General features: G+C 46.1%; 1 protein-coding gene across 1 annotated transcript in view; it reads right to left on the bottom strand.

Annotated features, from left to right (window-relative positions):
* ZNF451 (zinc finger protein 451) overlaps positions 1 to 13,113 on the bottom strand; it is an 83,800-nt gene that overhangs the window by 66,867 nt on the left and 3,820 nt on the right. The window contains exon 3 of the mRNA XM_056137380.1: positions 6,062 to 6,142. Coding sequence (XP_055993355.1) covers positions 6,062 to 6,142 — 81 coding nt within the window. The remainder of the gene's footprint in view (positions 1 to 6,061; positions 6,143 to 13,113) is intronic.

Here is a 13,113-nt window from a genome sequence, read left to right as displayed (position 1 = left end):
TGACTCCAAGTCCTTCTTGGAAACCAAGACATATTTAATACATCAGAGGTCGGCCTTACGGAGATTCCCGTGGAACGCCCTGCGGAGAGCAAGCTCTTTAAAACCCATCATCTGATCAATTCCATATGATACTGGGTCTCTGTCCCTTGTCCAAAGTCCCCGTTCTTAAGTTCTGTTAACACCATCATCATTCAAGTATGTCAGAGAAAGGTTTTTAAATAATTGTAAGAGTAGGTTAAGGATAGTTTCTTCCACAGTGAAGAAACTAATCTCAGCTAAAAACTATTCCCACTCTAGTACTCTGCTCCTAACCCTATTCAACTGACAGACGCCTTTAGAAAGTAACGACTCATTCTCCAAGGCAGTGATTTCCCAGAATTCTCTTCAGCTGCTTGGATGTATCAGTAAGAATAGCGATGTCGCTTATGTTTACTTCTGAGTCACATAAATACCATATTTGAGGAGCAGCACAACACAGAGGTAACACTTCTGAACTATACAAGTAAAAATGGTTAAGACCACCGACTTCACTTTTTTTTAGCCATACTTAATAATTTAAAATACGGATGCATGTTAAATGGAGTATGCTGAAGCAGTTCCGAGAACCACAGCTCCAACTGTTATTTTAGCTTGGCTTTTGGAAAACAAAGAGTATCTCAAAAATCAAGATTCCATTCCCTTAAATGGGGGAAGTGGGGAACTGTGAAATAACCTTGATGCCGGGGAATACCTGTAGGCCTGTGACAGAGACGGCTCCAAGGCTTCCCTTCCCCTGACAAACTGCTTTGGAGCTAGTTGCCGTTCACAGACAAAACTACATAAGGAACGTGGGACTGTTTGGGTTACTCCATTCATACCGCGCTCTACAAAAGATCTGTGGGTGATTTCTGAGGCTCTTGCTTCTTTTCAGGTAGTTAGTGCTCTTTAGGGTTCAAAATGAAAGATAGTTTAGATAGTTTCTAGAGTACTGGATGGCACGAACCTTAATTCAGGTGACCTAAAATTTTGTGGAAAGCCCAAAAATAAAGGCAAGTTGCTAATCATAAATAAGATGACCAATTTCCATGGTATACTCTACCACAACGAGGTTAGGTTTAATGTACAAACAGGACCAATACAGGACTCTAAAAGTTATCTGACAGAATCAAGTAATTGCTTCCACGCAGGGAATTTGTGTATTCAACCTCTATAAAACAAATAGGGGGTAAGAAGTAGGTAAAAGGAATGCTAACCCAGGGGCTGGGGAGATAGCACAGCGGGTAGGGTGTTTGCCTTGCACGCGGCCGACCTGGGTTCAATCCCTGGCACCCCATATGGTCCCCTGAGCACTGCCAGGAGTAACTCCTGGGTGCAGAGCCCGGAGTAACCCCTGTGCATCGCCGGGTGTGACCCAAAAAGCAAAAAAAAAAGAAGGATGCTAAAGGGGTATGAATAGTCAATAAACAAAAAGTATGGCACCAGGGAAAATGTTCGTCACCACTGTGCAAAAACTATGGCAAGAAAGGAACCACAAGAACCTGAAAAACACATTCCACTAACAACAGATCCAAAATACTGATCAAGCAGCTAAAAAAAAATCCGATTTTTAAAACGCAAATGTTTGACAAATCGCAAATCATGTCTTTTTTATATTTTTGGGGGGGGGCGGGGGCGGGGCGGGGCTGCCAAGAAAATAATACTAGAATGTATTCAGGCCCCTCAAACTTGATTTTCTCCTTTTCTGAAGTCATGCTTCGAAGACAAGGATCTAAGGGCTGGTTCACTCTACAACCACTGCCAATTAAGAGTAAAAAGAGACTATGAAACATAGAATTGAGGTATCTGCTGACAGTTCCAATGTGACAGAACTATTAATGGAACCAGTTGTGAGCAAAAAGTTGTCGTCTCTCAGGGTAAGAGTCTGACTAGATTAAAGAACTAATTAACCAAGAACATGTCCTGACTTCAGACTTTCAAGAAACTAGTGGATACCACTTAAAGATACCCAGGAAATACAGCTGTGAAAGGTATTTTCTCTACTACATTGTTACATGCTAAATCTTAACCATCTTGGTAACATGTAGGTTGACGGCATTCTTCATAAAAATTGTCAGGCATGTTTGGAACTGTTGCTCTTCTTAAGAGATCACATTGGCATGCCTGGATGGTGTCAACACTCTATGCCCAGGACATGAATGTGCATTATCTTGTTGTAGTTAGTGTGAATTATCAAGCTCAAAAGTGTTTAGAAGGTACGGTTATTTAAGAAGGACATCTTGGTGAAGGTCCATACTATCCTGAAAGACCACCATGACCGAATCTTGCAGCACGCTGAGAGACTGATCGAGATTTTTACAACAAAGAATTCTCTCACAAGCTGCTTTCAGTGGTGGTGGTGAGAGCCACTGGTCTTGATGAAGACAGTCATCGTGAAAATTCCTAAAGCACTCTTGTAAGCAGCAAAGTCTTCTTCCAGTTGGTGTCCACAAAGGACCTCTGACTCAGAGTTATTCCACTGGGATCAAGCTGGATTTAGCAAAATTTTATTTGAATTTCAGTCCTTGACATAAAGCTTCATGGCTGAATCTGATGTTTCGTGAAGTTTTAGAGAAGTGAGGAGATCTTGGAACTTGATCTTCCTGACAGAAATAAATCGTTCACAGGCTTGTCATTCTGCAAGGATATGACAAGATGAAACCTACAGAAGGAATTACTAATGACTCGAAGATGGATTTGCTTTCCTGTGTTAGTAAACAGAAATCTAGTGATGGGCTATTTCCAGATCCAAAAATCTACTAGTCCTCAGTTTACCAGTATGATTTTCCTCAAGAACAAATCCTTAAATTTTTTTTTTTTGGGACCACAAAAATTCCGATTTCTGAGTGTCTTCCTCTAGATTTATTTCGGACCAAAAATAATGGAGAAACCTTATCCAACACTGCCTGTTCATTTGGCCAACAGAGTATGAGTCTATGAAACACTTCTTTGCGAAAGTCTAGGAATTCAAATGTTTGTTGTGGTAATTCCAGACACGTATTGGGGTTCTGAGTTCTTATTTACGAGTCCTACCTGTCAAGACTGTTTTTGGAGTAGCGAAGAGCGAGTAAAGTGGGTAAAGGCTCTTCGCGGGTTATACTGCCGAAGAGGACAAGTTACTAATTCTTGTACCCATGGCGTTCCGGTGAGTCTCCCTTTTTTCTGTATCGATAGGGGTGGTTCCGAGGTTTGTACCAATCACCTTTGGAGTATCCTCGGTTGTGATAATGGGCTTTCTGATCGTGACTGTAAAAGTATCGGTGTTGGCCATAGTACTTGCTGTGGTCTTTGTAGTCGTTTTCCTTGATGCTGTGTTCTTCTGCCACTATGGCGTTCACATCTTGTCCAAAGAGGGACGTCCCATCGAAAGGCAAGTGTGAGATCTTCTCTTGGGTTTTCTTGGTGAGCGACGTGAGTCGGAGCCAGGCCTGCCTCCTGTAGTCGATGGACATGGCCATGACGCGGACAACAGAGTCCATGATGTCCCTAGTGGTACAGAGCTGCCAAAGGCCGGCATCCATCCCATCCGAGATGATGCATCTCGCTTTGCCGCGATCAAACTCCGGGTCGTGGACCAGATCCTCCATGTCTTCCCAGAGTTTACGCTGATACTGGGTCATGTAGGCCATGTAGCTAGCAGCTCGAGCCGCGATGGACGCAGCATGGTAGAACCGACAGCCCATGACCTCCATCTCTTTGGACGTGGCGTCGAGCAGGGACGCGCCTCCTCGCTTGCTGTGCTCCAAGGCCTCCACGATAGGGCCCTCGGCTGGCGGGTTTGGCTGGAAAGGGGACGTGTCCTTGGCCACGGGGTAGACCCGGTGCCCCATGAAGGAAGAAGGATGGCAATCGGCGGGGTCTTTGAAAACCTCGGTGGTCGCAATCCTTAGAAGCGGATGCAAGGGAGGAACCAGTCGCTTCTTGGAAGTCACATAGTCGGGTTTCCCTTCACACGCCTCCGCGTCAGACTGCAACGTCACCCTCTTTATGACTCCTCTTTGTTCCATTCTCTTCAAGAGACCCGTGAAGCTGGACTGACTGGGGTCCGCGGGATGCCCCTTGTCATCAGCGGATGGGGATTTACAGTCGGCCTCTTCCTCGACCGGAGAGAGGGTCTCTTCTTTGGAGCTGGAGATGTCCCAGGGCACGGAGGAGTTCTCACTTGGCCGAGAATGATGAAACCTGAAACAGCTCCTGGACTGCAGGTCACGTATCACCCTGGACATCTCAGCCACTTGTGTCTGGAGATAGAGGATGGCATCCTGTCCGTGATGGGACGCTGCAGAAGCCTCTTTGGGTGGACTCTCCTTGACCTCTGGAGAGGCCACGGGCTCTTGGGGGACCAGAACTGGTGACGGAGGAAGAGTCTGAAAATTCTCGGATGGTCTGAGCGCCTCCGTCTCAGAGACCTTACCACCGGAACTATCTGGGCCATTTTCCTGGCTCTCCACCGGGTTCTCAACAGAAGGAGGTTGAGAAACTATTCTTTGTGGACTGGCGGTACAACTCCCAGAGGAGGAGCTGCTGTCTCCCATGGGAAGAGGCACACTGCAGCCAGAGCACATTTCTGGACGATGGTTCTCAGAGGCTGGCACCTTAGACTCAGGCATTCTCTGTGTTATCCACACGAACGAGAAAACCAAGGAAGAAAAAAAACACGCTTTTTAATATATTAACTTTCAAGTGCAGTGATGCATGTCCAGTAAGTAGAACGCATTTTTTTTTCTAATTACTGTCATCAACAACGAAAGGGCAATTCAACACATGTGGGCAAGGGGATCACTGGCTCCAGTACCCCAACCCCCAATACCACTACCGGGATTAATCTGTCACTATGAAAACCGAAGTAAAAATAAGCCCAGTTCAAGTAATGCCATTCTAGCCAGCTGCTGAGTCCTTTGGCAGGGTAACCAAAAAAAAAGGGAAGATTGCTGGTAGTAATATTAAAATAAAAACTTCATTCTACAACACAATTCAAAAAGTGGAAGCTAACATGGCAGAGAGAATGTGGGAAATAGACCACTGAAAATAAAAATTCTTCTACTTCATTCTCCAATAATAACAAAACTTTCCAGTTCTGTAGAAACAGACTTTAATTTGTAGTTTTCAAGAAGCTCACATGTAGATTTATACCCGATTTCATCCCCACAACAACCCTGTGAGGTAGGTGTTATTCTTTTTTGTCTGATAAAGAGACAGTGAAAAGGCTACTTCATTGATCCAAAGTCAAGATTAGTATAAAATTAGTAAGGAGTAATGCCGAGACTAGATTCTAAGTATTTTTATTCCATAGTCAAGTGTTAAACCCCTACATCATAGAACAAGAAGCTTTCTGGCACCCTGAAAAAGAGCCAAGAGTTCTCTAATCCATCAAGAGTTCATTAATAGAAATTTGGGCTAAGACAGGAAAAAAAAGACAAGATCGTCCAAAGGGCTTCACGATTGTGGTTCTGAGAGTAACAGGAATATTCACGTAAAGGTCAAACTCATCACCAATAAATCAGAGTCGAGAGAAATAGTAAGTCCAAAACTGTGGGTGGACAGAGGTCAGAATGACTCTAGTCATCTTTCGGTGAAAAGCCCTTACCCATATTCCATTTTCTAAAAATTCTTTAGATACCCTTTTTTCCAAACGAAAACATTTTCCGTAGGTGCGTGGTTCTGGCAGAAGTAGATCCGTCTCTCCAGAGTACTCACAGATAGACAGTAAAAGGGAAGGTTGCAAGGAGCCAAAAAGCTTGAGATTTGATTTCATTTCCTCTCATCAGCAATTCTCTTTGAGGCTTACAAGGTTCTTATGTCATGTTACTATTTCACACCCTCACTAACAAGAGGAACAAAACTAGTAGAAATAGAAGATGTTCTCCGTTAAGGACTGACTCCTGAGCAAGCTCTAAGAAAACTGGGCTGTATAGTTGCTGAACAGTCAGCCATCATTAAAAACAATCTTTACAGAATGCCTCTTAATGACAGAGGTTTCTTCTTGAATGCATCTTAAAAACGACACATTTTTTTCAAAGCAAATCAAGCATCACTATGTACTTACATCACTATGAGAGGTGCTAGGTTCTTCATCATCACTGCTAACCAGATCAATGTATTCAAGAACAGGTCTTAATGGTCCTTCCTATAAAAGAATTAAGCAATTAAAAAAGTTGTAAGCAGTTATCCAAACAAATTATTTAAAATAATCACCTTTTTTTGGAGGGGGGAGGGGAGGGATTAAGTGGCAAGAATTCCTCTGAACTGAAAGACTCATGAGTAGCAGAAAAGATCATTACAGCGGGAAACAGAATAAATCCTTACTTCTAAACACTGAGATGGACCAGTTTAAGTGAAAATATATATATATATATATATATAGAAATACATAACCTGGTCTTCAAATACCGACACTTTGTTGAAAACCGAAACAAGGAATGTTATTCAAGAACCAACTGAGCAAGACAACAAGACTGGAGGGAAGAGCATGGACACCAGCGTGAAGGCTGTGTTGACCGGGGCTGGGGACACAGCAGAGGAAACGTGCTTGCTCCACACTCAACTGACCCAGGTTGGATCCACGGCACCCCGTGGAGTCCTCCGAGCCTTGCCAGTTCTCATCCCTGAGCACAGAGCCAGGAGCAAGCCCTGGACACCACCAGATGTGATGTGACCCAAGACAAAACAACAACAACAACAAAAAACAACCAAAAAAAGACTGTTGATTCTTTGGTGAAAGGAAAACTGATGTAAGAAAGCTGGTATGCAAGAATAGCTGAGATCAGCACCAGGAGGATTACTCCATAACTTAGAGGCCAGCCGGGTATCCCAGAGGAAAGGGCAGTTCAGATAGAGAAGGGAGCACCAAATAAAGGGTGTTAGGAGGATCCTCCCAGGAGGGGAGATGCATGTCGAAAGTAGACTATGGACTGAACATGTTTGCCACTCAATGCCTCTTTTGCAGACCACAACACCCAAACGGAGAGAGAGAACACAGGGGATTGCCCTGCCACAGAGACAGGGAGGGATGGGGGGATGGGGGTGGGAGGAATATTATCCATGGTGGTGGAAAATGGGCACTGGTGGAGGGATGGGTATCTGATCATTGTATAATTGAAACCCAAGCACAAAAAATTGTAAATCTACAACTTTAAAAAAAAATAAAATACAATAAAGGGAAAAAAAAAAAAAGAAAGCTGGTATGAGGACTCAGGTATAAAAGCTAATGCTTTTCAGATGAATCGGCAGCATCGACTGTCTTAGATATTCAAGCTCAAACTCAGGGCTGGAGAGAGAACGCAGGGGTTAAGGCACTCACTAGCCTTGCAGGCAGTGCACAAAAGACTTGAACAGCCTGGCTTTACTTCCCACTCCGAAATTCAAACATCAAACCTGACTGACTCCTGTCCTCCAGTCTTCCTACTCACAGAAATCCAATGTGCAGATTAGGCCCTGAAGGGTAGGTCTAGAAACCTCGATTTTATTCTATAGACAAAAATAATCAATGAACAGTAAAATGAAAATAGTACCATGAGGAGGCTGGAGTCTGAGAGAAGACAGTGGGTAGGACGCTTGCTTTGCATGCAAGTGGCTCAAGAGGGCTCCATCCCCCCAAGCCCAGCCAGAAGTGAACCCTGAGTACCGCCAGGTATGGCTGAAAAAACAAAAATTTTTTTAAAGAGTACCATGAGATCTGCCCACACGGCAGAGTCTGGCAAACTCCCCGTGGCGTACCCAATATGCCAAATACCAGTAACAATGTTGGGTCTCATTCTCCTAACCCTGAAAGAGCCTTGAATGTGGCACTTTTTAAAATCTCAGGGCTAGGGCGCAGGAGGCGTTACTGGGGCCTGCTCGAGGCCATCGACGAACAACAGGATGATCGTGATCATGACCATGAGCTCTATGTTTTAAAAATACTGGAGCTGGAGTGATAGCACAGCGGGTAGGGCATTTGCCTTGCATGCGGCCAACCCGGGTTCGATTCCCAGCATCCCATCCCTGAGCACCGCCAGGAGTAATTCCTGAGTGCAGAGCCAGGAGTAACCCCTGTGCATCGCCAGGTATGACCCAAAAAGAAAAAAAAAATACTGAAGATGGGGAGGGCGGGGCGGAGGGAAAGAAGGTTCATCACATATTAACATACAAAACAGGAAAAAACAAAGCAATGAATCTCAGGGCTGGAGTGATTGTACAGCAGGTGGCTTTGCACACAGCTGACCTCGGGTCTATCTCCAGCCCTCGATGATGCGCCGAACCTGCCAGCAGTGACCCCCGAGCAGAGTCAGGACTAAGCCCTGAGCACGGCTGGTATGCCCCCTAACAGATAAAAAAAAAAAAAATCAACAACAAGCGAATTAGTCCAGGTACACAATAATGCAGAACCAGTACAGTGGTGATGACAAAAGGGGACAGTGTTGCAGCAGTGAACAGAGACCTCACGTACACGACAAATAAATGAACTGTTAAAAAAACAACCGTTATCAAGCTGGAGGTTTTAGTACAGCGGATAAGGCACTTGCCTTACCCAAGTCCAACCAGGGTTTAATCCCTGGCACCACACACGCTCCTCGGAGCCTGTCAGGAGTGACCTCTTGTGTGCAGAGCCAGGGGTGAGCCCTGGGCACCACTGGCCGTGGCCAGAAAGAAAGAAACAAGTCAATAAATAGCAAGCACTCCAAAGGTCTCTAAAAAGCCTAAAGACTGGTACGCAGAAGGATAACAATACCAATAGTACAATTTACAACACCAAACCTGAAAGCCTGTGTTCTTTTGAACAGAAGGGGTTGACTGCTAGTGGAACATGGGAATCATCTGTCAGACACATGGGAATGCAGGCCTGGAGCCTGCATGTACAAAAGTAACCGGAAACAGAATTGGGAGCTGTTCCGATAGATCACTAAACTGGTGAAACACTAATACCCAGGGGGAAAGAAGCAGAGGCAGCTCTACAGAAGTGCTGGGACTTGGGTCTGGGGCGACGGTCCAGGGCTTGATTCCCGGCACCCGAGAGGGTCCAAGCTTCACAGTCAGGAGTTAAGCCCTGAGCACCACTGGGCGAGTCCCCGACACGAAAAATTCTGGAATTCAAGAAGAGCTTAAGTGGGCTATCGAAGATAAGAGTACACTCAGAGCTGCACAGATCCGAAGAAGTTAAAGAGAGGAGACCTCAAAGAAAAGGGTTGACTGGTGGGCCAGAGAGAGAGTCCCGGCCAAGCAGGGCACTACTTGCCTTGCGTGCAACCAGCCCAGGTTTGATTCCTGGCATCCCACAGGGTCTCCCCAAGCACCTCCAGGGGTGATTCCTGAGCACAGAGAAGCAGTAACCCCTGAGCAACACTGGGTGTGGCACAAAACAAAAAAAGGAGAGGAGAGGAGGGGAGAGGAGAGGAGAGGAGAGGAGAGGAGAGGAGAGGAGAGGAGAGGAGAGGAGAGGAGAGGAGAGGAGAGGAGAGGGAGGAGGAGGAGGAGGAGAGGAGGAGGAGGAGGAGAGGAGAGGAGAGGAGGAGAAGAGGAAGAGGAGGAGGAGGAGGAAGAGGAGGAGGAGGAGGAGGAGGAGGAGGAGGAGAGGAGAGGAGAGGAGAGGAGAGGAGAGGAGAGGAGAGGAGAGGGGAGGGGAGGGGAGGGGAGGGGAGGGGAGGGGAGGGGAGGGGAGGGGAGGGGAGGGGAGGGAGGAGGAGGAGAGGAGGAGGAGGAGGAGAGGAGAGGAGAGGAAGAGGAGAGGAAGAGGAGGAGGAAGAGGAAGAGGAGGAGGAGAAGGAGGAGGAGGAGGAGGAGGAGAGGAGAGGAGAGGAGAGGAGAGGAGAGGAGAGGAGAGGAGAGGAGAGGAGAGGAGAGGAGAGGAGAGGAGAGGGGAGGGGAGGGGAGGGGAGGGGAGGGGAGGGGAGGGAGGAGGAGGAGAGGAGGAGGAGGAGAGGAGGAGGAGGAGGAGAGGAGAGGAGAGGAGGAGAAGAGGAAGAGGAGGAGGAAGAGGAAGAGGAGGAGGAGGAGGAGGAGGAGGAGGAGGAGGAGGAGGAGGAGAGGAGAGGAGAGGAGAGGAGAGGAGAGGAGAGGAGAGGAGAGGAGGAAAAAAGAGAAGAGTATGATGAGGGGCCAGAATGATAGTACAGTGGGCAGGGCATTTTGCTATAGCAGAATATGGTTTATGGAAAGAGTCTAAGGCTGGGAAAAGCTGGCTATTGGCAAGCCAAAGTGAAACACTCAGTGGAAAAACTAAAGTAAAACAGCCTTGGACTGAAGATACAAAAGCTGAGATCTAGTCAGAGACCGGCCGTCTTCCTGAGAAGAGACATCCAGTCTCCAACAGAGCTGCTTTCTCCCACAAGCTCCACTACCACGATTCCTGCAGTCAGTGATCTAGTCTCTGACCAACAACAGAGACCAAAACCACTGGGCAGGCATCACGTAACAGTTAGGACTTCCACATAGGCTGTAAAAAAATAAAAGGAAACGAGGGGGTAAATACTCCCCAGTGTACAACCAATACAAGTATTTACCTACTTGAAGGGTCAGAATGACAACACAGCAGGAAGGGCACTAGCCGTTCCCGAAGATGACCCAGGTCCATCCTGGCCCTCCCAAATGCTGCCCCGGCCACAGCTCCAGCCCTCCAGGAGTGATCCCTGAGTGCAGAGCCTGGAGGAAGCCCTGAACATCACCAGGTTTGGCCCAACAACAACAACAATTTTTACCAACTTTAAAATTAAAACCTGTTTTTTTTTTTATTATTGAGATTGTCAGACCTTACGCTCAATCCAGAAAGCAGATAAAAATATGACAGCTTCTCCTTCAAAATTTCCTGTTTGCACTCTTCAAGAAATGTACGTCAGGAAAAAATAAAGCAATATAGTCCAAAGGTTATCAGAAATTCCTACTTGGGGGAACAAGATTCCATGGGCGTAAAGAAAAAAAAAAAACCAAGGGGGAGGAGATAGACCAGAGGGCTGGAGAGAGTGCTGTGCACCCTGGGGCCGGCAGAACCACCTGGAGTGACCACCAGCACCCACCACCAGCACCGACCACCAGCACCGAGTGGGGAACAGGCTCCAAGGAACAACACATGTGCCTCCGTGGAGGAGGGAGGGAGGCAGAGGAGGACGGTGGGAGAGAAAAAAAAAGGGAGCTAAAAGGAGGGGACAAGGAAAAAGTGAGAAAAAATGGTGACACGTAAAATCAGAGTAGCAGCAGAAGGGCAGGAGTCGAGATGAACGATCGACGGCCATCAGCACGGTCGCCGACTGGCAGGGGACCGTTTCTGAAGCTCGAAAGAACTTCATTTGATGAGAGAGAAAAAGAGCAGAAGAGGGAATTCAAAAATTAAAAAAAAAATGAGGGCAATGGAAAACTTGATCCTTTGTTCTATAAATCTGAAATAGTAACTGAGTGGAAGGGAGAGATGACAAGACAGGGAACTGATGCAGAATGAGAAGCACGCCAAAGAAAAAGATTACTTACAAATACTGTGATCATTTATTTAAAACCACCCATAATGGCCTGAAGGAATCAAAAGATCTTAGTACTCTACATACTCCCGTTGTCATGACCATCGTTCAGACACGGTGCCTACCTTTTCATATGTTACTTCATTGATTTCTCACAGTAACTTTAAGGTGAGACGTTATTGAGTTTCTATACCTGTTTGTGGCTACCAGGATCACACCCAGGGACCCACACAAACAAGCAGCACAACGCTCTCCCACCGAGCACAATCCCCTGTCTTCTACCCTGATTTTTAAAAGTTGAAACCCAAGTGACGTAGACTTGGTTCTCTAAAGAGTTAAAACTGTGTGGGCACGATGAACCCTGGGGTCCTCGTACTCGGCATAAATCAATGCTCTCTTCTCGTTTCTCTGGTAAAAATCACTCCCCTCCCTTCGGTAAGGTAACTATGGGCTGTCACAACTCTGAACCACTTAGAAGACTAATCAAGCAATAGTTAATGCTCAAAGAAATATTCAAAATACAAACATCAAAAAAATTAATTTCTCTTTGTCACTGCTTAGGTGATTAACAAATGTGAATAAACGTGGTCCGCCAATCATGAGGTATTCGATCGACTGAAAGAGTGTTTCCGAAAACTTCTCAGGGGCTAGAATCTGGGATGAGTGGTGGTAAATTTGGGGAGGGGAGGCCTATCTGTTCTATTTGTTCATTTAAAGGGGGTAGATTTCCAAGGGGTCAGGGTAAGTTTTCTGAAAGGGGGGCAAGGGGCCAAATTCACTTGGCAACTTCGAACTAGAACCATCATTCTAGTCCTATCTGTACCGATAACAAAAAAAAAAAAAATCAAAGGATTCCACTACTCTCAAGGAAAAATAATTCAGGGTCAAGCGCAAAGGTACAAGAACAAGCCCAGGGGACACTAAAACTCCAATAACCTACTAATTGGAAAGTGACGTCACCCCACAAGAGCGTGGTCTACAGAAGCCTGGAGTCCAAAACAAGAAAAATCACGCATAGCTGCAGGGCCTGAGACATAATACAGCAGGCAGAACATTCGCCTTCCACAGGGCCAACTACACAAGCTGATCCTGAGCACCACTTGGGGTCATCACTCCTGAGCAGAGCAGAGCAGAGCAGAGCCGGCAGGAATTATTTCCTGAACCCAGACCGGTGTGGCTCCCCCCAAACGAACACGAAACTAAAACCAGAAATTAAAGACAGGCCAAGATCAGGTGACCGGATGACAAAGCAGAATAAGGTGCTTTTGCACACTGCAGACCTTGGCTGCCTCCCTGTTCTGCAGGTCCCCAAGAGCACTGCCAGGTGTGCCCAAAACACTGCCACTAAACACATCCCTGCGAACGCCTGACTCAAATCCCGAGCTGATGGGGGCCCTTCAGAGTGCCCAAGAGAGGTTAGGAACACGGTAGATGTTTATTGCTCCGCCCAGTCAAAACATATTAAATGTTTCAATTTTTCAAGTTTGAATTTAGTTATCATCTCAAGATGTTAAAAAAAAAAAAAACAATCTGACCCACTGTTTCCCTCTCTCTTTTAGAAAAAAATGTCGTGATGTACCAGAACTACGCAGAATCCTCTCTGCTATCCCATTTTGATGACGCTCTTATTTCTCCTTAGAAAGTCTTGACGAAATGCACACAGTACTAAACCCAC

The sequence above is a fragment of the Sorex fumeus genome, unplaced genomic scaffold (genome assembly GCF_029834395.1).
Source record: "Sorex fumeus unplaced genomic scaffold, SorFum_2.1 ptg000124l, whole genome shotgun sequence".
NCBI classification, from domain to species: Eukaryota; Metazoa; Chordata; class Mammalia; order Eulipotyphla; family Soricidae; genus Sorex; species Sorex fumeus.
This window is presented reverse-complemented; position numbering and strand designations above follow the sequence as displayed.